Below are 27027 nucleotides of genomic sequence, written 5' to 3'. Positions count from 1 at the left end.
TATGCATGTGCCTTTTTTTAAAGCAAAGCCTCCATTGATGTCAGTGATTGATGTAAGTTAACATTTGCATTGCACATGCATATCTTAGGTTAGGACGTGTCCATATTTCTGCACACCTGCACATTGTCTATAGAGGAAAACATGTAGAATATGTATCATTACTACAGCAGGTGCTATTCAAATAATATTTGAATGCAATTGCTGTGCTAATTTGAAGGAAACACAGCTGTTATGTAAATTAAGCAATTAAAGAAAATGCCCACCCATTTCTCTTCATTGGAATGTTTTCGTTCTACGATGACTGATTGTCTATAGTTTATGATCAATGGTGGTTTCGAACTTTTTTTGTGTGTCATTTGCATAGTCACATAGTTCGATTTACTCGTATTTTCATTCTCCATTTGTAAACATACCACCTGTTCATAATTGTACCTGACATATAAGAATGTATAAACTTTGTTTCTGTAGAGAATGAAGGCTGGTATCATATTGCTGTGCTCAATACAACACACTTAGAACAGACCGACAAAATGTTGAAAGGGCCTCTATGAGGATTCTATAGGCTGCAATGTCAATCTAGGAACCCATACAAGCTAGCTAGATTTACCTAGCTACACCTGCAAAGCAATGCTTGTCAATGAAATGGTGAATATTGAATAAGCACATAACTGTATCGACATATGTGAATATATATTAAAGTCACCTGAAATTCATTTTTCGATGTATACTTTGTCTGTGGGGAAGAGGCAAGCTTGGATGTGATTGCCAAATTGGATTTAGCCTGATCCAGATGGTTATTTTAATAGTTTATTATTAATGCTACAAACACCATGTGTCTGTGAATATGCTAAGAGGGGAATTGTACAACATTCTCAGTTTCATTTCCATAACTGTTAATCATTATGTCGTATTTAAACTGTCATGTTTATGTCATGTTTGTGTGGGCTATTTGAATTCCTGTAAAAAAAAGCAACATATGCAACTCAGCTGAAATGATCTTAAACATTCAGTAAAATAGTTTACTAATGCTGGATGTATGCTATACATGGTCATATCTGCTTCTTTTATGTACAGTTGAAGTCTGAAGTTTACATACACTTAGGTTGGAGTCCTTAAAACCTGTTTTTCAACCACTCCACAAATTTCTTGTTAACAAACTATAGTTTTGGCAAGTCGGTTAGGACATCTACTTTGTGCATGACACAAGTAATTTTTCCAACAATTGTTTACAGACAGATTATTTCACTTATAATTCACTGTATCACAATTCCAGTGGGTCAGAAGTTTACATACACTAAGTTGGCTGTGCCTTTAAACAGCTTGGAAAATTCCAGAAAATGATGTTATGGCTTTAGAAGCTTCTGGTAGGCTAATTGACATCATTTGAGTCAATTGGAGGTGTACCTGTGGATGTATTTAAAGGCTGACCTTCAAACTCAGTGCTTGAATTGTTTGACATCATGGGAAAATCAAAAGAAATCAGCCAAGACCTCGGGAAAAAAATTGTAGACCTCCACAAGTCTGGTTCATCATTTTGAGCAATTTGAGCAATTTTCAAACGCCTGAAGGTACCAGGTTCATCTCTACAAACAATAGTACGCAAGTACAAACACCATGGGACCATGCTGCCATCATACCGCTCAGGAAGGAGACTCGTTCTGTGTCCTAGAGATGAACGTACTTTGGTGCGAAAAGTGCAAATAAATCCCAGAACAACAGCAAAGGACCTTGTGAAGATGATGGAGGAAACAGGTATTAAAGTATGTATATCCACAGTAAAACTAGTCCTATAGTGACATAACCTGAAAGGCCGCTCAGCAAGGAAGAAGCCACTGCTCCAAAACCTCCATAAAAAAGCCAGACTACGGTTTGCAACTGCACATGGGGACAAAGATTGTACTTTTGGAGTAATATCCTCTGGTCTGATGAAACAAAAATAGAACTGTGTGGCCATAATGACCATCGTTATGTTTGGAGGAAAAAGGGGAGGACTTGCAAGCCCAAAGAACACCATCCCAACCGTGAAGCACAGGGGTGGCAGAATCATGTTGTGGGGGTGGCAAAATCATGTTGTGGGGGTGGCAGCATCATGTTGTGGGGGTGATTTGCTGCAGGAGGGACTGGTGCACTTCACAAAATAGATCATGAGGAAGGAAAATTACGTGGATATATTGAAGCAACATCTGAAGACATCAGTCAGGAAGTTAAAGCTTGGTCGCAAATGGGTCTTCCAAATGGTCAATGACTCCCAAGCATACTTCCAAAGTTGTGGCAAAATAGCTTAAGGACAACAAAGTCAAGGTATTGGAGTGGCCATCACAAAGCCCTGACCTCAATCTATAGAAAAATGTGGGCAGAACTGAAAAAGCATGTGCGAGCAAGGAGGCCTACAAAGCTGATTCAGTTACACCAGCTCTGTCAGGAGGAATGGGCCAAAATTCACCCAACTTATAGTGGGAAGCTTGTGGAAGGCTACCCAAAACGTTTGACCCAAGTTAAACATTTTAAAGACAATGCTACCAAATACTAATTGAGTGTATGTAAACTTCTGACCCACTGGGAATGTGATGAAAGAAATAAAAGCTGAATGAAATTATTCTCTCTACTATTATTCTGACATTTCACATTCTTAAAATAAAGTGGTGATCCTAACTGACCTAAGACAGGGAATTGTTACTAGGATTAAAATGTCAGGAATTGTGAAAAACGGAGTTTAAATGTATTTGGCTAAGGTGTATGTAAACTTCAGACTTCAACTGTACATAGGAATGTAATATTTGAGAACTATACACACTTTGACATAAGGTAACTGTATGGTCAGTGGTGAAAGACATGTACTGTAAAGGTAAAGCTTAAAAAGGAAATAATACACTGAACAAAATATAAACGCAACATGTAAAGTGTTGGTCCCATGTTTCATGAGCTGAAATAAAAGATCCCTGAAATGTTCCATATGCACATAAAGCAAATTTCTCTCAAATGTTGTGCACAAATTTGTTTCCATTCCTGTTAGTGAGCATTTGATCCTTTGTCAAGATAATCCTGCCAGCTGATTAAATAGCATGATCATTACACAGGTGCACCTTGAGCAGGGGACAATAAAAGGCCACTCTAAAATGTGCAGTTTTGTCAGGCAATACAATGCCACAGATGTTTCGAGTTTTGAGGGAGCATGCAATTGGCATGAATGTCCACCAGAGCTGTTTCCAGAGAATTGAATGTTAATTCTCTACCATAAGCTGCCTCCAACATCGTTTTAGAAAATTATTTCCAACCGGCCTCACAACCGCAGACCACGTGTAACCATGCCAGACCTCCACATCCAGCTTCTTCACCTGCAAGATCCTCAGAGGGGACAGGGTGCTGAGTAGTATTTCTGTCTGTAATCAAGCCCTTTTGTGGGAAAAAACTCATTCTGATTGGCTGGGCCTGACTTCCGAGTGGGTGTGCCTGGCTCCCAAGTGTCCTCCCAAGCCCACCCATGGCTGCGCCCCTGCCCAGTATTGTAAAACCCATATCTTAGGGCCTGATGAATTTAAGTAGACTGATTTCCTTAAATGAACTGTATCTCAGCAAAATCTTTGAAATTGTTGCATGTTGTATTTATATTTTTTGTTCAGTATATAAAGTTCCCACGTTTTTTTGGGGAGCTCCCCTTTGATGGTAACATGTTACCTTTATAGCAGGGTAGTTCTTGAATTGCGGTGGCATTTGGGCATGGCATTTTGGATTTTTTAATTTAAAAAAAATGTATTTGGGTATTTCCCATTCTAAATCAACTACTATGGCAGCTTAATGACCACAAATATTTTTACCATTATGAATACATTGTGCCAGCAACAGGAGTAGTAAAACCAATGATGTTGATTGATTGATTGATTAACACCAATTACACATTTTTGATAATTTAGGATGTTCTTAAATGAAAGCCACAGATGCTAAAATCTAAGGTCAGTAACCCTTTACATTTTTTAAACTGAAGTGATTTGATCAATAATTTGTTCACAATGTAATTTCCCTTCATTTTAATTGAGTAACACAAATTACACTTTTTATACCAAATTATCAATGGAATCCTAAAATATATGACACTAAATCACACTGTGATTAGCTAGTCATTTTCTTCGACAGAGACCCTCCTGCAATAACAGTTTGCCACTGGAGGAAATGCTCAAGGTCCTTGTATATCTTTAAAATGACAGATTTTCAAGGGCAGTAACACTAATTCCACAGCATTTTTGGAAACACACACAAAATAGGGATTTAATAGCCTTTGATTTTCTATCTATACAATATCTTAAATACTTTTGGATGCTTTCTAGCATTCAAAACAATAGATAGATATCGCTGAATCACAAAAACATGTTACTACAACTTTACAACTTTATGCATGTTACTACAATCCACTGCTTGGATAAGCCATTTTTCTTGACATAAGTACTTTAACAATGCATAAACATAACATTTTGCAGTATAAAGGACTTGCATTATGTTTTATCATTGATAATCAGTTAAATTTGAACAAAAACATGTATGATGTGTTCCTATTTGTAATTTGAAAGTGTTTTTCATGTTTGAAAGTTTTTCAATCCCTAAAAAAATAGATATGGTGATAAAGGGCATCCTTGTCTTACACCACTAGATGATGTACTATTTTTTTAAATATATAATTTATTGACTTGATTTTATACTTAATGATTATCTCTGTTAGTTTTGGCCTAATTTCTTCGCTCACTTTAATTCCAATCAGCTTTTCGCTTATGAATTTCAGGATATATAAACACCTACAGTAGATGATTTATGAGTTGATATGCATCCTCAAACTGTGCTGTTATGTTTGAAACCTGCTAGTAGTTTATAAAAAATGCAGGAGCCAACAGACCCAATAGAATAATCATAAATTGTGAATGTAGCAGCGTGTTGAATTAGTAAAAAGGATGACATCATTCAGTTTTATGAATATAAACTAAACAAAAATAACATCAATGAATAGCAGGATATTTATGTGGATACTTGCACGTTTTCCTGGAGAAAACTTTAACCAGCTATTTTTCAGTGGACATTGACAGATGAAGAGAGATGGAATGAAGATCAGTTTGAGAAGAGACATTCTAAGTGTGAGAGAATGTTGTGTAATTTGTGGTGAGACTATATAAGAATTTCTTAACACATCCATATGCAATGCATTGTGCTCTTATGAGAAACACAAACATATTTGAAATAACAGGTAATGCCACAACATTACCAGTTGCTACCACACATGTATTTATACTTACTTTATTCATGTTAATGTATTTGATTCCCAAGGTATTATGCAGGGCTTATAAAGATGATATGAAGTTCTAATGTAGTGTTGAGTCTACTCGGATGTACAGTGCCTGTCCTGTTGACATAAGATTATTAAGATCATATATCTGTCTGTCTGTCTTGTCTGTGTCTGTCTTGAAAGTGTTGTGCCATTTGTGTCTCACACAAACACAAACACACACACACGCACACACACGCACATACAGTACAAACAAACACATACAATTCTACAATACCCCTCACACACACACACTAACATACAGTACAAACAAACACATACAATTCTACAATACCCCTCACACACACACACTAACTAACACACACAAGATGTTGGTCAAGTATTTTTTTGCAACAAAAAAAAGGTATATAATGCAAAGTGAAGATTGAATGTGTGTACAGTAGTTTGACTGGAGAGTGGATTGGTTGGTTGGTTGGGTGATGGTGTCATTGGATGTAACGTGTGACTGCAAATAAATCTGTCACCTGTAGTTGCAGGTGAAGGTACATCGTTAATGTAGAGAAATGCCCCCAATGTATGTCAAATGTCCTTGATGTCTATAGAATTGTAATTTATAGTACAATATATGTCCATTTTACTCTCACATACACAGTAAACCTGCAGCATCCAGGTAAAGCAGATCCCACATCATTTCATATTGTCAATTATGTATAAGTTACATTTAATATGACCTAGGAATATATGTAATACCATGTTGATATACATTTAGGGAAATGAGTAACAGTTGGGGGCCTTATTTGTCCTTTTATACTCAGAAATACATTAATAAACTTCTGTATTGGTAGCATGCTAATTTCTAAACATTCATTGTAATCCTATTCAATCTTAAAGTGTACAAAATTAACAGCTGTTTATTCTTGTCTTTGCAGTGTTAAGTTTCTAGCAATTTCTCTGACGAAGACATACTGAGTCAGTTAATCAGAAATGAGCGGAGGGAGCCACTTTAACCAAGACGTGTGACACGGATGGACAGTTAAAAGGCATATCTTTGGCGTGACGAGAGAGAGAGAGACCAGAGGGAGATCAAGATAAACATGAGGTTGGATCTTTACGTTGTTACCAAAGCAGCCTCTTGGAAACTCCGGCCACACTTTTGAAGACTGTCTGACAGATCACAATGACGACTGACTGAGCATTGCACTGACACACTCAGAGAGAAAAGGACTCCTACTGCAACATTCCAGAAGACATTATATTGTGACGCTCAACCATCTCACAGTACAGTGACCAATAACCGACTGCAGTGCTGATCTACTGAGAAACTTAGAGAATCAATTAATTATCACTCACCTATAAACGAGCGACCAGGTCTAACTAACTATGTAGCATCTCTGCTAACACTGTAGCATTTGTTAGCTGGGAAAGTAACGTCATGACCTTATCCTTTGACAGTTTTGAACAGAGTGATGCGGAACGACGCACTAAATGAAAACTTTACATGCCGTTGTCCTCTTGTGTTATTTCCTTTTTACAAGAAACTATTGTACATGAGAGACAAAGACAAGTTGCCCTCGAACTGTTCTTTTTTTTTTCAAAAAAAATGTGTGAGAGCAACTGAACCAGTTGCAGGTTAAATGAATCAGAGAACTGAATTTGGACGTTTGATAATATATCTGTTCTCCCACCTCATGAAGGAGTTCATGACTTGTAGAAGTTAAAGAGACTGGTTATCAATCAAGCCTTTACGTCTCCCATTAATTTCCATCCAATCTGGAAAGACGATGCCAGGCCCTCAACATAGTGTACTACGTCCATATGATAGAAGTACTACGTACATATGATAGAAGTACATAGATGACCATACCAAAATGGACGTAGCATCAACAGAGGACCAATTAGTACTATATTCCCCCCCCCCCCCCCCCCCCCCCCCCCCTGCAAAATAATTATTGGTGAACAAGACTCTCTCTGTCTCTCACGTACTGACTTTGAAATCCACGTGGCATACTGTACCAAAGGTCCTATGCATGCACTCGCTGTATGACTTGCCTATAAAGTAACAACAGTACGGGCTGCTATGGGATGAACATTCCATATATCTAGTGCAAAGCTTTGAACTGCCCTCGACACCTTCATTATCGCCTCGCTTTGGTACAAACGTGCAAGCTGGAAATGCCACTCGTGTGTGTGTGTGTGTGTGTATATAACAGAGGTAATTCCTGAGTATATTTTAAAACATATTTAATTGAATTATATTTATTACAATTACATTCCTCTTGAACAAACAAAAAAATACTTCATGAACGTATGCGTATGACAGACACTGGTATCGGTCACTATAAATTGACTAACTTACCTGCTGCTCAAATCAATCATGAGTAGAGCACAGACTGACTAAAGGTCAAGTCCCATGCACAGACCTGCCAACAGGAGGAATAAGGTTCTAACTTAAATACAGCACAGAGGAGGCCTCCATAATAAGGATACCTTGAAGTCACATCAAAGTGTATCCGGTGGGGGAAAAAGTCCTCTGCTGTGTTTTTTACAAGGAACTAAACATGCACATAATACTACTATTATTATTATATCAGATGCATATATACTGCCAATGAGGAAAATACGTCCCCTTATGCTTATACTGCCCCCCCTCCCCAGACGCATATACTTCCCTCATCTCTCTCTTGTTCCCTTGCTGCCAAGCAATGACCAATGACTGCTTCAGGGTTAAGTCAAGCCTCCAACAAGAAAGCGATGCCCTCCAAATGAGACCATTAATAAAGTAAAACGGTGGAGAAATGGACCAAGGAAGTAAAAAGGGGGGGACGTGTACAAAGAGAACAAATCTATATTTTGATAAACAAATCAGCTATCCATGGCTTCAGACGGAGAAGGAGCACCAACTGAAAACAGGGTCAAAATGCCATTGGGAAAAGCAGTTGCAAACGTCTGTGAATATCATGAAAACCTATATCGGAACTGGTTTGGCAAAAAAAGAAAGAGAAAAGTAGAGGAATAATAATATATGAGAATTACGTTTTTGGAAGGTTGGTGTGGTGGTTTGACAGGAGCGACTGTGTTTGAGAACACATGGAGAGTATAATAATGGAGAGTCACATGAGTGAGAGAAAGCTATGGGGGCGGCCCGGAGTGGGGACGGCCCGGAGTGGGGACGGCCCGGAGTGGGTGGGGCCCGGAGTGGGGACGGCCCAGAGTGGGTGGGACCCGGAGTAGGGACAGCCCAGAGTGGGTGGGGCCCAGAGTAGGGATGGCCCGGAGTAGGTGGACGCTGTACTAAACAATGAAGAAGGAAAAAAAAGAAAATGCATTTTTGTAACTTTGTTTACCAGCATGACTACCCTGCATGACTGTCTTTTCTGCAAGCCCTTTGTTGAAGACAAGGGTGCTAGAGATACAACAAAAAAACCACATATATAAAAGGAATTATTTAAAAAATGTTATATGCAATTAATATATATGAAAAAAAGATTATAATGAAAGAGAAGAGCTATATTTTGTTTTGAAAAAGTAAAAAATGTGAAAATTGAAACATGTATGTTTGCAAAATACACACTGAACTATGTTTTGTTAGATGAAATCTCTCTGCTACTACTGCCCCACATTCTGCATTCATTCATTCAATTTTATTGACCTCTGCAGTACTGTCTGCTTTTATTAAGCTGTACTTAAGTGTTTGTTGTTTGTTGTTTCATTTTTGTTTTTCATTCTAGCCAGTTATAATTCTATCTAAAATTTGCATTTAAGGGTTAATTTCACTCTTCATTTTTGAGAAGTGATCTTAGCCCTTTTCATCGATTCAAAAACTCAATGTTTCCCTTCCTTGAATCATTTTCGCCACCACTGTAGCAGCCATTTTAAATCGATAGCGCTCCATACTGTATGTTTGAAGGGTGTATACATTACAAATATTCAATGTTTGCTTTTAGTTGTTGTTGAGAATAATAGACTATTTGTCATATGATTGTAGCAGGGCAAATTGATACCATGGATGGTTACCTTCTATGCCCGTTTGGGGAAGTTTGTAACCGTTTGTTTTTGGAAGTGGCTGGGTGGTTATGTTCTGGGGAAGGCAGTCTTCTTCCATCAGTCCTCAGGGGAGAGACGGTGAAAAGGGGGGTTAGGCCGGGATTTAATCTGATCAGCGGTAGATCCGTGTTATAGTGCGCTTGAGATTTAAAGGTAATTTCCAATTGAGCCGTGAACACGGTCTCCGCAAACGTGGGTACGTTACCTTTAAAAGGTGCATAGCTGACAAAGTGCGATTGGATTGAATCACAGACTTTGGCCCGGGGTTCAAACGAATGCAGATGAATGACCTGTGCACTGCGATCGATTTTTAAAGGCGATTTAAACTGTTTGAGTCGACATCTGCGGCTTTTGCAGCGAACATTATCTGTGTCTTTTGAAATCAATTTCTGTGCTGGATTGAATCCAGGGCCTTAGTTAGTTATCCAATAAAGTGCAATATCTGTTCATGAGAGAGAGAGAGAGAGAGAGAGAGAGAGAGATTTGTTACTAGTCGAGAGATTTCAGGTTTGCATGAAACAAACTGCCATTCCAAAGTTGTGTCTGTTTTAAAAGAGACTCAGGTGTGTCGGTGGTTTGTGTGGATTTAGGTGGTTTGCTATTTTCCGTATATAATAAATTCTAGTATATAGATAAAATAATGTGAACACCTTACAGTGACGTGAAACGCATGCATTGTGACTTGATTGTCGATCTCCTGAGGGAACGCGGTCTCGCCATATCCCAAGCTCCTTTGTTGTGTGTCATGAAACCAGTCCTGATGTTATGAACACTGTGCCGTGTCGTAGAGCAGCAACGTCTTCCTCGGAGAGACAACTGAACACTACACACACTCTCAGTGTCAGCATGGGTGTGTAGAGGTAGCTTGTCCTTGTTGTTAGGTGGTCAGGTCTTGCATTCGTTCGTCATCCATTCGAGAACCATCCAGCTGATAGTCGTCGACGGGCAGCAGCTCACGGTAGCATACGTAATGTTATAACACGCTTCATACACGTTATAACATGTTATATCACACTTCATACAAAGACCCAGAGCTTCCAAACTGATGTCATTGAAGTACTTTAAAATGGAGGGGTGAGATTGAAAGAACCAGTGGCCACTACTGTGCAAGTTGGGTAGGTGTAGAAATGTGTATTTCACTAGAGTTCTCCACTGTTGAACAGGTTGGGTGAATGTTGGTTTTCCAGACACTATCTTTAATAACAGTGGCTTTCTCTTGAGGGTGTAAGCCCTGGCAGGTCCAGGATCAGCCCAGGCAGCTGTAAAAAATAAAAAATAAAAAAGCTATCTCTGTCCATCCCTAATCATGCATTCTAATTGGACTATCACCACTAGACTAGACTTAAATGAATGAACTACGGAGGCTACTCACTTATTTAGTTCAATCTATGTTGGTTTTTACAGGGTCTACAACGTTGTCCACTTTCCCGCGAAAATTGGTCCATGATATTTTTCTTCTTCCTCAATGTGTTTTGTTCACTTTTTCCTTTCAAACTATGATTTCAGGATTTTTTTAGAAGGCATTAAGCCACTTAGGCTTTGGGGGTTGCGAACTGTAGTGTTGATAAATATTCCAGGGGTAAACTTCCAGTAACCACGGTTCGTGAACTGAACACACTCGCAAATTCCTACGAATTTTTGATATTTTTTGGGGTGGTTATGTTATAATATAGCACAGTATTGTTAATACTTTCTCTGTTATTGACTGATGAGTATTACATTCCTTTATTATCATTATTATATTATATGTGACTGCCCACTTCAGGCTAAAAACAAGATGTCTTTTTTTTTTCTCGTTTTCTATTGCACAATACTGACATTTGATTTAACAATGTTGAACACAATGGGTTACAGTGTTAAGAGTGCTAAGTCTGTTTTATGTTCCATTTACAAAATGCCTTCTTTTTTTTTTTTTACCAAGGGATATACGTAGATATGGACTTCATAACCAATCCTCAACAACAGCTACTGTAGATGACACATTATGTGAGATTCACCCACACATGCAACGAGTTAAGTGACTTTAACATATCCACTCAATGGTATTATGAAGTCCTTATTTACCCTCACCGACCCCTTTTGTATACCTGGATGATCTATCTACAGTCAATGGATTCTCTGATTTCCGTTTGTTCTCATTTTGAATTGAAGGTTCACCGTAAATTCCACTGGTACTACTTATGTATTTCATGTACTATCAACAATTGTTTTGTGTGTGATAGAAACCAGAGACAACTATGCGGTTGAACTACTTGTATGGGTATACTATGGGTATGGATAAATACATTGCCAAGCTAGTTTCGAGTAGTAAGTTGTCTGTAAGAAAACAAACAACTAACTCTTACCCTAATGCAGTTGTATTACCTCAACACATAGTATAATGACAGACAGAGAAACATAGATATACCTATTGAACCTACTGTATCATACCCATATGGATATATACAGACACAACCTAAAGGCAAATACAGTAACACTTTATAATAACTCATGAACAAGCCATTAGAAATGATGATACATGTTACTGAAATGCTTGCAAAATAAATAAAAAAGTAAAAAACCTGTTTATTAATAGTATGTATACTACTTACATAGTTGAATGCGTATACTTGAAAGTTGTTATTAAGGGTCACCACAAACTCATTAAAAAAACATATTATTACCTGTGGACCCTCAGTTCACGCACGGCCTTGAGTTGAAATATCGACAGACATATGTAAACCTAGTCATCAGCATTCCAAAGACAAAATGTATCTCATTTTTTCACAACACTTTGTAAAAAACAGACTTAGGTGTTATTGTTTGCTGCCATGGTAGGAGAAGGAATAGGAGAAAAGAAGTGGTCACTGGAACACATGGTTGAGACTAACGCTGTATTTTATTTTTGAAATGTTGGAAACACAAAAGTATTATTCATCAAGAAACTGTATAAAGTATATTTATTTCGATGGAATGTTCATGATCTATCTTTTTATATTCTGAAGAAAAAAATAGAAACATATCAATAAAGTATCATAATTGCACATTATTTCGACTATTGAGACTTAAAATGTATGAATGTCAATGCGATCTAATGTGAACAGAAATCTCCTTAGCAGCTTGAACGAATAAATGATTAAAGTCATGAACTGCTTTTTCAAAGACACTCAATTGCTTCGAATCATTGAAATGAACTTCAAATAAATGACAAAATATTTCAAATCAATAGTGTTGTTTGCATTATGTCTGCGTCGACACTTTAATATTGTATCGATCATCATAACTACAACGCTTTCAGAAAATATTCACACCCCTTGACTTTTCCACATTTTGTTCTTTTACAGCCTGAATTTAAAATGAATTAAATTGAGATTTGTTTGTCATTGGCTTACACACAATACCCCATAATGTCAAAGTGGAATTGTTTTTCAAGATGTTTACAAATGAATTAAAAATGAAAATCTGAAATGTCTTGAGTCAATAAGTATTCAACCCTTTAGTTATGGCAAGTCTAAATACAAATGTGCTTAACAAGTCAGATAATAGGTTGCATGGACACACTCTGTGACCAATAATAGTGTTAAATATGATTTTTGAACTACCTCATCTTTGTGTCCCTCACGTACAATTATCTGTAAGGTCCCTCAGTCGAGCAATGAATTTCAAAACACCGATTCAACCACAAAGACCAGTAAGATTTTCCAATGCTTTGCAAAGGGCAGCTATTGGTATATGGGTAAAAAAAGCAGACATTGAATATCCCTTTGAGATTGGTGAGGTTGTTAATTAAACTTTGGATTATGTATCAATACACCCAGTCACAACAAAGACACAGGTGTCCTTCCTAACTCAGTTGCTGAAGAGAAAGGAAACTGCTCAGGGATTTCATCACGAGGCCAATGGTGACTTTAAATCAGTTACAGAGTTTAATGGCTGTGATAGGAGAACACTGAGGATGGATCAACAACATATTAGTTACTCCACAATACAAACCTAAATGACAGAGTGAAAAAAAGGAAGCCTGTACAGAATACAGATATTACAAAACATGCATCCTGTTTGAAACAAGGCAGTAAAGTAATACCGCAAAGAATATGGCAAAGCAATTCACTTTTTGTCCTGAATACAAAGTGTTATGTTTGTGGCAAATCCAATACAACACAGTATTGAGTGACACTTTCCATATTTTCAAGCATAGTGGTGGCTGCATCATGTTATGAGTATGCTTGTAATCATTAAGGACTGGGGAGTTTTTCAGGATAAAAAAATAACTGAAATGAAGCTCAGCACAGGAAAAATCCTGGTTCAGTCTACTTTTCACCAGACACTGGGAGATGAATTCACCTTCTACACCGGAGTCGCTTACCAAAAATACACGGAGTGTCCCGGAATGGCGGAGGTACAGTTTTGACTTAAATCTATTGTACTTGAAAATCTATGACAAGACCCGAAAATGGTTGTTTAGTAATGACCAACAACCAATTTGACCAACAACCAGCTTGAAGAAGTATTGACTCAGGGGTGTGAATGCTTACAGTGTATTCTGAAAGTATTCAGACCCCTTGACTTTTTACACATTTTGTTACATTACAGCCTTATTCTAAAATGGATCACATGTTTTCCCCCCCTCATCAACCTGCATACAATACCCCACAATGAAAAAGAAAAAACAGATTTTTAGAAATGTTTGCAAATTTATTAAATATTTATTTATTTATTTATTTTTATTTTACCTTTATTTAACCAGGTAGGCATATAAAAAACTGAAATATTAAATTTACATAAGTATTCAGATCCTTTACTCAGTACTTTGTTGAAGCACCTTTGGCAGCGATTACAGCCTCGAGTCTTCTTTGGTATGACGCTACAAGCTTGGAATACCAATATTTGAGGAGTTTCTCCCATTCTTCTCTACAAATCCTCTCAAGCTCTGTCAGGTTGGATGGGCAGTGTCACTGCACGGCTAATTTCAGGTCTCTCAAGAGATGTTCCATCGGTTTCATGTCCGGCCTCTGGCTGGGCCACTCAAGGACATTCAGAGACTTGTCCCGAAGTCACTCCTGCGTTGTCTTGGCTGTGTACTTAGAGTCGTTGTCCTGTTGGAAAGTGAACCTCCACCCCAGTCTGAGGTCCTGAGCTCTCTGGAACAGTTTAAAAAAATCAAGGATCTCTCTGTACTTTGCTCCGTTCATTTTTCCCTTGATCCTGACTAGTGGCTTCCGTCTGGCCACTTTGCCATAAAGGCCTGATTGGTGTAGTGCTGCAGACATGGTTGTCCTTCTGAAAAGTTCTCCCATCTCCACAGAGGAACTCTGGTGCTCTGTCAGAGTGACCATCGGGTTCTTGGTCACCTCCCTGACCAAAGCTTGCTCACCTTACCAGATTTCTCAGTTTGGCCAGGCAGTCAGCTCTAGGAAGAGTCTAGGTGGTTCCACATTTCTTCAATTTAAAAATGATGGAGGCCACTGTGTTCTTGGGGACCTTCAATGCTGTAGAAATGTTTGGTACCCTTCCCCAGATCTGTGCCTTGACACAATCCTGTCACAATCCTGACACAATCCTGTCTCGGAGCTCCATGAATACTTTCTGAAGGCACTGTATGATCAGTGTCTGTTTCATTTAAACGTGTGTGTTGCCCATTCCATGAGAAACAGAAACATTTCAAAACATAAATGAGTTTTATGTTGACTTCGTTTTAATGTTGAAGACATGGGGCTGGAGATATTTGATGATGCACAATTTAGTTTGCAAACAAAATAGCATGACTTTAACCTTATTCATGATAATACACTAAATCTGTAATATCAATTGAAATTGTGGGCACTCATAAGATATAAGAGAAGGTGCTTAAAGTAGATATTTCAGGCCATTATATTCTTCATACACCAGATAAATGTTTTTTTTGTGACATTGTGTCAAGTGAATGTGTAGGTAGGCCTTATTGCCAAATAACACAAAATCTATACACCAGTGTTCACTGCATAATGTCACATGACATTTCATCATAGTGTGGCTCAGAGCCATGTATCTCTATATATAACTCTGGTGTGGCAGAATACTCACTATCAAATGGCTGCAGCTGACATCACATGGACTAATGTGTCATTGCAAATAGACATATAGTACACTGAAGCCATATAAAATGGTTTTGTAACATTATGCCTATGTGTGTTACCGCAATTGACAATCCACGGAAAGATGAATGACCAATCAAGGACAAAAACAACACATAGGATGTCCATTCCATGAGAGAATCGTCCAATCAAATCAAACTTTGTTTGCCACACGCGCCGAATACAACAAGTGTGGACTTTACCGTGAAATGCTTACTTACAAGCCCTTAACCAACAGTGCAGTTCAAGAAGAAGAAAATATTTACCAAGTAGGCTAAAATAAAAAGTAGTAATAACAAATAACACAATAAGAATAACAATAACGAGGCTATATACAGGGGGCACCGGTACCGAGTCAGTGTGCGGGGGTACAGGCTAGGTGAGGTAATCTGTACATGTAGGTGGGGGCGAAGTGACTATGCATAGATAATAAACAAACAGCGAGTACCAGCAGTGTACAAGAGGGAGGGGGGGGGGGGGTCAATGTAAATTGTCCGGTTATGATTTTTATGAATTATTCAGCAGTCTAATGGCTTGAGGGTAGAAGCTGTTGAGGAGCCTTTTGGTCCTAGACTTGGCCCTCCGGTACCGCTTGCCGTGCGGTAGAAGAGAAAACAGTCTAAAACTTGGGTGGTGATGCAACTGGTCAGAATGCTCTTGATGGCTCTCATGATTCATCCTTTTAGTGTGCCAATACAATAAATCACACACATTAAGTGGGATAAATTGAGTGCTTGTTCAATATTACTAGATAACGTTACGGACAAAAAAGCAGTCGGTGTGTGTGTTTGTGTGTGCAGGCCGCCTGAGCAAATGTCAGCAGGGGCCTTTTTCAGCTTTTACTGCAATGTGCCAATACACCACCCCCCTCAGGTGGTGAGATTTAGTCTTGGCCGTGAAGTCTGACTAGTAATTGAGATGGAAAACATTTAGTACAGTACCAAAGCACTACAAGAAATGAAACCCCTTCATTGTGACACCAGTTGACCTTCAGGACACACCCCTGGCACAAGCCTGGGACACCCCTCCCTGGGAATTTCCTCACAACCTTTCTCTCAAAACAAGATGACCACATGTAGTTCCGCGTCTATCCGTTGGGTTTCAGTTCAGTTGAGGCAATGTTTGACTTTTACTATTACAGTGCATTTGAGAAGTATTCATACCCCTTCACTTTTCCCCAAAATAATTTACTTTACAGCCTTATTCTAAAATGGATTCAATCTACACACAATACCACTTCATGACAAAGCAAAAACAGGTTTTTTGACATTTTTGCAACTTTATTAAAAATAAAAAACGGAAATATTACATTTACATAAGTATTCAGACACTTTACTCAGGACTTTGTTGAAGCACCTTTGGCAGAGATTACAGCCTCGAGTCTTCTTGGGTATGACGCTACAAGCTTGGCACACTTGTATTTGGGGAGTTTCTCCTATTCTTCTCTACAGATCCTCTCAAGCTTTGTCAGACTGGATGGGGAGCGTCGCTGCTATTTTCAGATCTCTCCAGAGATGTTAGATCAGATTCAAGTCCGAGCTCTGCGTTGTCTTGGCTGTGTGCTTAGGGTTCTTGTCCTGTTGGAAGGTGAACCTTCAGCCCAGTCTGAGGTCCTGAGCACTCTGGAGCAGGTTTTCATGAAGGATCTCTCTGTACTTTGCTTTGTTCATCTTTCCCTTGATCCTGATTAGTCTCCCAGTCCCTGCTCCTGAAAAACATCCCCACAGCATGATGCTGCCACCACCATGCTTCACCGTAGGGATGATGCCAGGTTTCCTCCAGATGTGACACTTGGCATTCAGGCCAAATAGTGCTGAAAGGAGAATTTTGTTTCTCATGGTCTGAGTCCTTTCGGTGTCTTTTGGCAAACTCCAAGCGGGCTGTCATGTGCCTTTTACTGAGGAGTGGCTTCCGTCTGGCCACTCTACCATAAAGGCCTGATTGGTGGAGTGCTGTAGAGATGGTTGTACTTCTGGAAGGTTCTCCCATCTCCACAGAGGAACTCTGGAGCTCTGTCAGAGTGACCATCGGGTTCTTGGTCACCTCCCTGACCAAGGCCCTTCTCCCCCGATTGCTCGGTTTCGCCGGGCGGCCAGCTCTTGGAAGAGTCTTGATGGTTCCAAACTTCTTCCATTTAAGAATGATGGAGACCACCGTGTTTTTGGGGACATTCAAAACTGCAGACATGTTTAAGTACCATTCCCCAGATCTGCGCCTCGACACAATCTTGTCTCAGATCTCTATGGACAATTCCTTCAACATCATGGCTTGGTTTTTGCTCTGACATGCACTGTCAACTGTGGGACCTTAGACAGGTGTGTGCCTTTCCAAATCATATCCAATCACTTGAATGTATTTAAAATCATAAAGAGAATCGCACACTCTATGTATAAACTCCCAGTGATTTATTGGGTAAATCACGTTTCGGCATTACAGTGCCTTCTTCGAAGAAGGCCTAATATACAATGGAATTGCTTACCAAGATGACATTGAATGTTCCTGACTTTGAGCCCAACAAAACAAAAATACAAATAAAACTTGTGTTGTATTGGTGTTAAATATGTTTTTTGTTTGTTGGGGGGGTTGCCTTTTTTGCATGTTATTTTGGCATTAATACATGTCACATATCAGTTTTCAAACCATGCAAAAAAGTATTTAGTCAGCCACCAATTGTGCAAGTTCTCCCACTTAAAAAAGATGAGAAAGGCCTGTAATTTTCATCATAGGTACACTTCAACTATGACAGACAAAATGAGAAAAAAAAATCCAGAAAATCACATTGTAGGATTTTTTATGAATTTATTTGCAAATTATGGTGGAAAATAAGTATTTGGTCAATAACAAAAGTTTATCTCAATATTTTGTTATATACCCTTTGTTAGCAATGACAGAGGTCAAACGTTTTCTGTAAGTCTTCACAAGGTTTTCACACACTGTTGCTGGTATTTTGGCCCATTCCTCCATGCAGATCTCCTCTAGAGCAGTGATGTTTTGGGGCTGTTGCTGGGCAACACGGACTTTCAACTCCCTCCAAAGATGTTCTATGGGGTTGAGATCTGGAGACTGGCTAGGCCACTCCAGGACCTTGAAATGCTTCTTACGAAGCCACTCCTTCATTGACCGGGCGGTGTGTTTGGGATCATTGTCATGCTGAAAGACCCAGCCACGTTTCATCTTCAATGCCCTTGCTGATAGAAGGAGGTTTTCACTCAAAATCTCAAGATACATGGCCCCATTCATTCTTTCCTTTACACGGATCAGTCGTCCTGGTCCCTTTGCAGAAATACAGCCCCAAAGCATGACGTTTCCACCCCCATGCTTCACAGTAGGTATGGTGTTCTTTGGATGCAACTCAGCATTCTTTGTCCTCCAAACACGACGAGTTGAGTTTTTACCAAAAAGTTATATTTTGGTTTCATCTGACCATATGACATTCTCCCAATCCTCTTCTGGATCATCCAAATGCTCTCTAGCAAACTTCAGACGGGCCTGGACATGTACTGGCTTAAGCAGGGAGACACATCTGGCACTGCAGGATTTGAGTCCCTGGCGGCGTAGTGTGTTACTGATGGTAGGCTTTGTTACTTTGGTCCCAGCTCTCTGCAGGTCATTCACTAGGTCCCCCCGTGTGGTTCTGGGATTTTTGCTCACCGTTATTGTGATCATTTTGACCCCACGGGGTGAGATCTTGCATGGAGCCCCAGATCGAGGGAGATTATCAGTGGTCTTGTATGTCTTCCATTTCCTAATAATTACTCCCACAGTTGATTTCTTCAAACCAAGCTGCTTACCTATTGCAGATTCAGTCTTCCCAGCCTGGTGCAGGTCTACAATTTTGTTTCTGGTGTCCTTTGACAGCTCTTTGGTCTGGCCATAGTGGAGTTTGGAGTGTGACTGTTTGAGGTTGTGGACAGGTGTCTTTTATACTGATAACAAGTTCAGGCAGGTGCCATTAATACAAGTAACGAGTGGAGGACAGAGGAGCCTCTTAAAGAAGAAGTTACAGGTCTGTGAGAGCCAGAAATCTTGCTTGTTTGTAGGTGACCAAATACTTATTTTCCACCATAATTTGCAAATAAATTCATTAAAAATCCTACAATGTGATTTTCTGGATATTTTTTTTCTTCTCATTTTGTCTGTCATAGTTGAAGTGTACCTATATTGAAAATTACAGGCCTCTCTCATCTTTTTAAGTGGGAGAACTTGCACAATTGGTGGCTGACTAAATACTTTTTTGCCCCACTGTATATAATTGAGGTCATAAAGCCCCATACAAACATTTTGTATTCTTGAGTAAGGCAGCTCCAAAATGCAGGTGTTTCAGGCTAGCTCAGTGCTTTCAGTGGTGGTGGGGCAACCAGTGGAAAATACGGAGTGTAGGGGTTGGTAATGTTCTCTTGTTGCGCTGTGATTGGCTCAGTGTTCTGTCACTCGTGAGGACATTATGTCACCGCCAAATCTATCGAGAGAGCTCGAAATTTCAAGCCCCTTGGGTGCTGCCATAGAGTTACATTAGAAGTGCCCATCCAAGAAGGCTCAAGGTTATTGGCCACAGATAAAATGACGTCATATCACGTTAAATCTACAGTAGCTTTTATTGGACTGATCATGTCAACATCATACTTTCAAAATCTAAGCTAGCTGTCATCGTCATGAATCAAGTCGACAATCTACTGGCAAATCCTTTTTAACATTTGTCATAAGAAAATAAATAATGAAAAGAAATCAAAGATAAAATGTATCGGTGCTCATCAGCCATTGGACAAAAACATTACACAACAAGTTGGAAATCACAAATTCAGTCTACTTTCCTCCAGACACTGGGAGATGAATTCTCCTTTCAGCAGAACATGAACCTAAAACACAAGGCCAAAACTACACTGTAGTTTCTTACCGAGAAGACAGTGAATGTTCCTGAGAGGCCGGGTTAAGGTCTCTACATGAAAGTCTACGGCAAGACCTGAAAATGGTTGTTTGTCAATGATCAACCACCAATTTCACAGAGCTTGAAGAATTTTGAAAAGAATAATGGGCGAATGTTGCACAATCCAGGAATGGATATCTCTTAGAGACTTACCCAGAAAGACTCACAGATGTCATCGCTGCCAAAGGTTCTTCTAGATAGTATTGACTCAGGGGTGTGAATACTTATGTAAATAAGATATTTCTGTATTTCATTGCCAATACATTTTCTAACCTGCTAGATTTGGAATGTTCAGATCATCATAAGTTGAGAACCTGATGAACATCACATCTACCTAAGCAGCACATCACTGATCATTTAGATTTGTGGGCTGACATGATGTTTATCCTTATACATTAGAACTTTATACAGTCCATCACTGAAATCAATCCTGGCATTCAAAGGGCACTCGATCCAACAAATTGACAGTCAGCCATCTCAGTTGTCAGTCTCATGGAGCGGGCCCCATTTCAGTTAGGGAGCTTACTGTAACACACCAAGTACCAGTGCAGAGGCGGTGACATTTGAGAGGGAGGGTGAAGGTTGTTCCCGGCCCTGGAGCAAAAGGGAGCGAAAGGACGGGAGGGGCCAGGCGCAGATTGAATTTCAACAGGACAGCATTCCCAAAAAAATTTAAGACAGACAACATAAGAGAGAGAAGAGGGAAGGACAGAATTGTGAGTATTGAACAGCAAACAGGTAGAAAGGATAATTCGTGAACAGGTCAGAGAGGTGAGAGACAGGAGTGGACGAGTACTGGAGGAGTGTCCATCAAGGAGTGTCTCGGGGTTGGGGACAACCGTAGAAGACCACGTGTTGGACGGACAGGCCGACATGGTGACAGACCGAAAGATTCATGGGAGAAAAACAATGTGACTTTCCATCCCGCAATTAGTCTCCGTTAGCGGCTGCCAGTCACTCAGTGAGTGACACGCTACATCTGGCTATCGATTGCTCATTAGTCATTATACCTCACGTTTATAGTGCATTGTCGTTACTGTTCTGTCTCAAACAATTATTTTATGGATGAAAGGTGTTGCATAACCATTACCAATGAAATGTGTGAAATAAATGAAGAGTATACTGTACAAACATGTTTGGATTATGTGGACATAGCGTACCTTAGACATAATTACACATAGTTTGAAGAGGATTTTGTACAGTACAGGCTTTTGTACATTTACATGTCTGACAGAGAACTCAACAGTAACAAAGATGTTCGACATGACTACTTCCTCTTGCACAGCTTACATCCTGCAACTAATAATGACTATATCATATGTGTAGTGATAATGCCTCTATTCCCACACTGATCCAATTCCCACTCTGGTTTCAGACCCACATCCTCTTTAAGTCCAAACTGTCCTTACTACACACAAAGGAGAAAGGGCCCGGATTGTGGACTACGCCAATAAAGGCAGGGATGGAAAACAACGACCCAGAAGGAGGTGGAGAAGGAGGAAGGAGAGACATAGAAGGAGAGAAAGACAAACGGCTGAAGAACCAACTCAACAGCGAGGAGAAGGGCGAGAAAGAGAACCAAGTGGGCGGTGAGAAGGAGAGGAAGCGGGTGAGCCGGCGGTCCGGATCACTGTGGAGGAGCGGCTGGGTGCCGAGCGAACGTCTTGCGATCAACGTCTCAGGGATGCGCTACGAGACCCAGCTCCGCACCTTGGCCCAGTTCCCAGACTCCATGCTGGGCGACCCCAGGCGGCGGCTTCGCTACTTCGACCCATTGCGCAAGGAGCTCTTCTTGGACCGCAACCGGGCCTGTTTTGACGCCATCCTCTACTTCTACCAGTCGGGCGGGCGGCTCCGGCGGCCCGCCAACGTGCCCCTGGACATTTTCATAGACGAGCTGTATTTCTATGAGCTGGGCGAGGAGATCATGGCACGCTTCAAGGAGGATGAGGGTTTCCCCAAGGAGGAAGCCCCATCGCTGCCCGTCAACGAGGTCCAGCGGAGTCTGTGGATGCTTTTCGAGCACCCGGAGTCGTCATCGGGCGCGCGCATCATCGCCATCGTCAGCGTCATGGTGATCGTGGTGTCCATCCTCATCTTCTGCCTAGAGACGCTGCCTGACTTCAGGAGCGAGAAGGAGCTTCGTGAGGTAAGGCAGCGAGAGGGCAAGGGAGGAGTGAGGTGGGATAAATAGGAGACAAGGACAATGGAACAAGTTGGTGTTTTGTGTGTGTGGGGTAGTTTCTCAATAGTCCAAACTGGCATCCTCCACTTGTTTCCTCATCTTCATCGGCACTAATCTGAGAGCTCTGTATAACTGGAAGTCAGATAGAATATGTTAGTGGCCAACTGGAGGACTTACTTATTCTTGTTTGATTCTTCAAATTCAGTGTTCAACTTGGACTGAAATAAGTGCTGGTACTCATTTTGGGTGCCGGTATTGTTTATAGTTAGGTGCAGGAGCAATTACGCTAATATTCTATAAGAGGAACGAACTGGAGCTCAAGCAGTAGAAAATGTGAGGTGCCGGTACTCAGCTCTGGTGAGCTCCTGCCCAAATCAAGCACTGATGCTATAGAAGGAGATTGAGTGGGCAAAGGCTTTTGGAGTGAACATTCAGTAGAAGGAAAGTGTTACAGAACATTGTGACATACTGGACATGTATTGGAAAGGGAGAGGGTAAATATTATATTTTGTGAAAGATGCATAACAAGCATATAAGAAGCGAGGCAATGACGTCAATAAAAGAATTACTTCATAAAAACAATGATGTCATTGAAACAATCAAATGAAATACTACATTTTGGTCTAGCTCCCACTTATCTGCTTTTGAATATTTAATAGAATTTTGAAACGCGTCACGAGAACAAGATGGATGGAGGGAAAGATAAATGAGAGCCATGTGTCATTTTTTAAATCATAATAATAATTGGAACCGTTCAAATCGGATATTGGATATTTACTTCAGATATGGGATTGAATGAGTAGGGTGACACGTGTTTTGTGTCGTACAGTCAACTCATCAAGCAATTGCCTACCTCACATGGTCTGTGTGTCTTGAATGGGATGTGTGTTGTCACATGTGTCAAACGGCAACCGGATACCACTAACCAGCAGGTGTTTAGGTAAACACTACCGGTGTGCATAGCTGATTACAGTGAATTATGTGGAGAAATATTGACAGGGAGACAAATCAAGGAGAGATAAGAGTAAGGCTGACGCGTGATTATTTTAGTCAGCTGGTGGCCTAAGACCTCTACAATATACTTCAGTCACGAAGATGAGATGGGAAGACCTTGGGAGATAAAGCGACATAAGTTGTGTCATGTTAACACATTCCTTCAGGAGAGCTGTGCTAGGCTGATGGCGGCTGCCTTTTTGCGCGAGGGCCGACGGCCAAGAAACGCAGTGAGGAGCGGCTGGCTGACTTGAAGACTTGTGTTGGCTATGCTGGGAGGAAGACGGGATATAGCGGACAGTGGAGATGGATGGGGAGTAGCGTGAACACTCATGTTTCTCCTTGGCGATCTCAGGGGGCTATATATAGTGCCGGGACACTCCTAAGAGTACATCAACACGTAGATATCTGCCTTTATTAATAAACACGTCGACTGCGACCTCCTACCAGAGAGAAATCGTGAATAGGTCCTACTAGATTATACGTTTGACTTGTATTGTATCTCCAGACACACAGTCATATTTCACACATTGCACTCCTGGTTGTTGTGGTGACTTTTTTCCCCTCGAGACGTTTTGATCACTCGACATTAAATGTGAGAGGCTGAAAGAAATAATCGGTGTACAGTCTGGCACTCTGACAGGGGAAAATAGACAGACAGTTGGACAGTCTATCGACTGTCACCGGACAGATTGAAACTCAAAGCCAGAAATAATTTGAGCTCAAAGTGTGAAAACAGCTATTTCACATGTGAAAATGGGCATCTGCAAATTTGACGTGCTTTTTCCGTAAGGGAACAAATGAACCCCCAAGAAATGGCGCAACATTTTGTATTTGCTTGTAGTACATTTTGTTACTTCATCATCATAAAAATATGAATTGTTTATAACTAACTGAGGAGAACATTGTGTGATCAGGCTGGACCAACAAAACAGTATTTTTCATTGGCAATAAGTACTAGATGATTAGTAAGGCATAAACTAATAATAAGCAGAGGGGGAAGTATAATTATGTTTTTAGGAAGTGAAATCTGTAAATCGAAATGAAAGTTTATTTCAAGTCCCATTATCTGCTCAGTTTTCGCTCCAAGATACCAAACCCAAATATACCGAAAATGTTGCAATACATAACACAGAAAAATGCTCTACAAATCACAGTAGGCCCATAATGTCTCATCTTTATCCTCTGACAGATTAGAAGTTAAATTAGCATTTTTTTCTTACTCATTTCCCCCTCTTCCTCCCTGCCTCCCTGTCTTCTCCTCTCCCTTTGTCCAGGAGTACTTCTACAAGTACCACGCCCACGACAAGAACATCTCCATACACATGCTTCCCCCTGCCAGTGTCTTCCAGGATCCCTTCTTCCTGGTGGAGACTATATGTATCTGCTGGTTCTCTTTTGAGCTGTTCATGCGTTTCATTTGCTCGCCCAGCAAGATGCACTTTTTCAAGGACGTGATGAACGTCATCGACTTCACCGCCATCCTGCCCTTCTTCGTGACACTGATCACTGAGCTCTCCAAGGACACGGAGAACGCACCGGGAATGTCACTGGCCATCATCCGTGTAATCCGGTTAGTTAGAGTGTTCAGGATCTTCAAGCTGTCCCGCCACTCCAAGGGCCTGCAGATCCTGGGCCAGACGCTGAGGGCCAGCATGCGTGAGCTAGGCCTACTCATCTTTTTCCTCTTCATTGGCGTCATCATCTTCGCCAGCGCCGTCTTCTTCGCCGAGGCCGACCACAAGGACACCGCGTTTGTCAGCATCCCCTGCGCCTTCTGGTGGGCCGTGGTTACCATGACCACTGTGGGCTACGGTGACATGTACCCAGAGACGGTGTGGGGCAAGCTGGTTGGCTCCATGTGCGCCATCGCCGGCGTGCTTACCATCTCGCTGCCCGTGCCCGTCATCGTGTCCAACTTCAGCTACTTCTACCACCGCGAGACGGAGTGCGAGGACCAGACCCAGTACACACACATCAGGACCTCGCTGTGGGAGGACGAGGAGCACCAGGAGGGGGAGGAAGAAGGGGACGGAGAAGGAGATTACAATGCCATAGAGGGCATCTGCAACCCTCTGAATAGGACTCTGTTGGGGGGGCTGTGCACTGGGCAGAGCAGGGAGTCGAGTGGGGCGAATATGTACCTCAGGGAACCCCTGGTAACTCAGGTGTGACAACAGGATGTGATAACAGGATGACCCTCAGTTGTGATCCTGTCACAAAAAGAGAGAGAAACAAAAGAGTGAAAAAATAGGGATTGAAAAACAGGGATTTACAAATGTTTAAGACAGCTGAATGGCAAACTGTCACTGGCCTAAAGTGTGAAAGCAGCAATACGTGTAGCAGAAAAACATACATGCCTGTTTAACACTACACTCACCAGGGGAGGCATTAAACGATTGACTGGTGTAGGAACATAGAATTACACTACCGTAAATTGCTTGCCAGAAAAATAAAGGAGATTGAGTGACATGCTTATCGCTTTCCATGGTCATGCTATTTATTATTTAAACTATGAGTTGTAAACTATTCATTGTAGTATGAGCTTGTGTGTTCTTTTAAAGAGTTGAATCTTCCTTGTCGTTTTAGTGCCGTCAATATAAAACCATGGTGTCTTCTCCTCTTTAATCTGATCTAGATTATACAGTTTGTAAAATGTATATTTATTTACTTATTTATTCAGATGTACTATGAAAGAGCGCTTTCCGAATGAATAAGCAAATGTCGGTCAACACAGACAAGGAGCAACTATGAGATAGACATAGTGCACAATGTTACTCAGTCACAGCTTCGCCATCCCAATGACGCATGTGCTAATGCTTATAGATAACAAGGTTTTACATGCCACTTTAACATTCTCAATCGGACTACAGCTACAGCATGCTTATGATGATTGTGTGACTTCTTCTCAAGTTTATACTGTAGAGCCAATATTTCCTGATGGCTGGAGCTACATACATGTAGCAACATTCTGGTTCCTATTACTGTATCATCTGATCTCTGATCAGATCACCGAACGTATTGTTACCAATTTAGAGGGAAGGAGCGTGGAGGTCGTTTATTCTCAGGGTAACTTGGTGTGAAAGGCCGATATTTGTGTATGTGTTGTTTTTAATAAAGTTTATATTTTGTAAATTTTCTTAAGATGCCGTGTGCCGTCCATTGCTGTTGATAATCAGAAATGCTACATTTAATGGAATTCTCGCCGCGTTCCCTTCTTCAGAGAACAGGTGAAACTCTAGCTAGAGCTAGAGACATTAATGAAATATTTATTTTCTGGATAATAAATTTTATTCTGTGGACCGCCCTTCGGTTGAAGCTTTGGGAAAAGAGACTGCTGAAAAGATGGTAGAGGACAATTACACATGCAAATGTTGATTTTTTTAATAGTCATGTGTTTCCATTTTTTATTTCTGAGACATTTCTGTAAAAACTCAGATCCAGGATGAGCCCCCACAATCTACCCTCGGAGTCGAGCTGAATTGCTGTACAGCATCTCTCTCTGAGCATCCGAGTGGCACAG

At 40.6% G+C, this 27027-nt stretch overlaps 2 protein-coding genes across 3 annotated transcripts in view; both read left to right on the top strand.

Annotated features, from left to right (window-relative positions):
- kcnc3b (potassium voltage-gated channel, Shaw-related subfamily, member 3b) overlaps nt 1-12460 on the top strand; it is a 74239-nt gene extending 61779 nt beyond the window's left edge. Inside the window, exon 5 of the mRNA XM_031798981.1 lies at nt 6196-12460. Coding sequence (XP_031654841.1) covers nt 6196-6209 — 14 coding nt within the window. The 3' untranslated portion in view covers nt 6210-12460. The remainder of the gene's footprint in view (nt 1-6195) is intronic.
- Nucleotides 12461-20781: 8321 nt separating this feature from the next.
- LOC109865508 (potassium voltage-gated channel subfamily A member 7-like) lies at nt 20782-26645 on the top strand. 2 transcript variants are annotated; one of them, XM_020453753.2, is made up of 3 exons: nt 20782-21042; nt 21702-22475; nt 24782-26645. In XM_020453753.2, the coding sequence occupies exons 2-3, from the start codon at nt 21789-21791 to the stop codon at nt 25676-25678; spliced, it is 1584 nt and encodes a 527-aa protein (XP_020309342.1). In that variant the 5' UTR covers nt 20782-21042; nt 21702-21788; the 3' UTR covers nt 25679-26645. The 2 variants fall into 2 exon arrangements, with proteins under 2 accessions (XP_020309342.1, XP_020309340.1); XM_020453751.2 differs by having other exon boundaries at nt 20783-21287.
- The last annotated feature ends 382 nt before the right edge of the window (nt 26646-27027 follow it).

Source organism: Oncorhynchus kisutch, linkage group LG20 (genome assembly GCF_002021735.2).
Source record: "Oncorhynchus kisutch isolate 150728-3 linkage group LG20, Okis_V2, whole genome shotgun sequence".
Lineage (NCBI taxonomy): Eukaryota > Metazoa > Chordata > Actinopteri > Salmoniformes > Salmonidae > Oncorhynchus > Oncorhynchus kisutch.
This window is presented reverse-complemented; position numbering and strand designations above follow the sequence as displayed.

Coding starts and splice junctions, on each gene's coding strand:
- LOC109865508 (XM_020453753.2), top strand. CDS start 21,789: ATGGAAAACAACGACCCAGAAGGAGGTGGAGAAGGAGGAAGGAGAGAC. Junction 22,476..24,781: donor GCGAGAAGGAGCTTCGTGAG/GTAAGGCAGCGA, acceptor CCCTTTGTCCAG/GAGTACTTCTACAAGTACCA.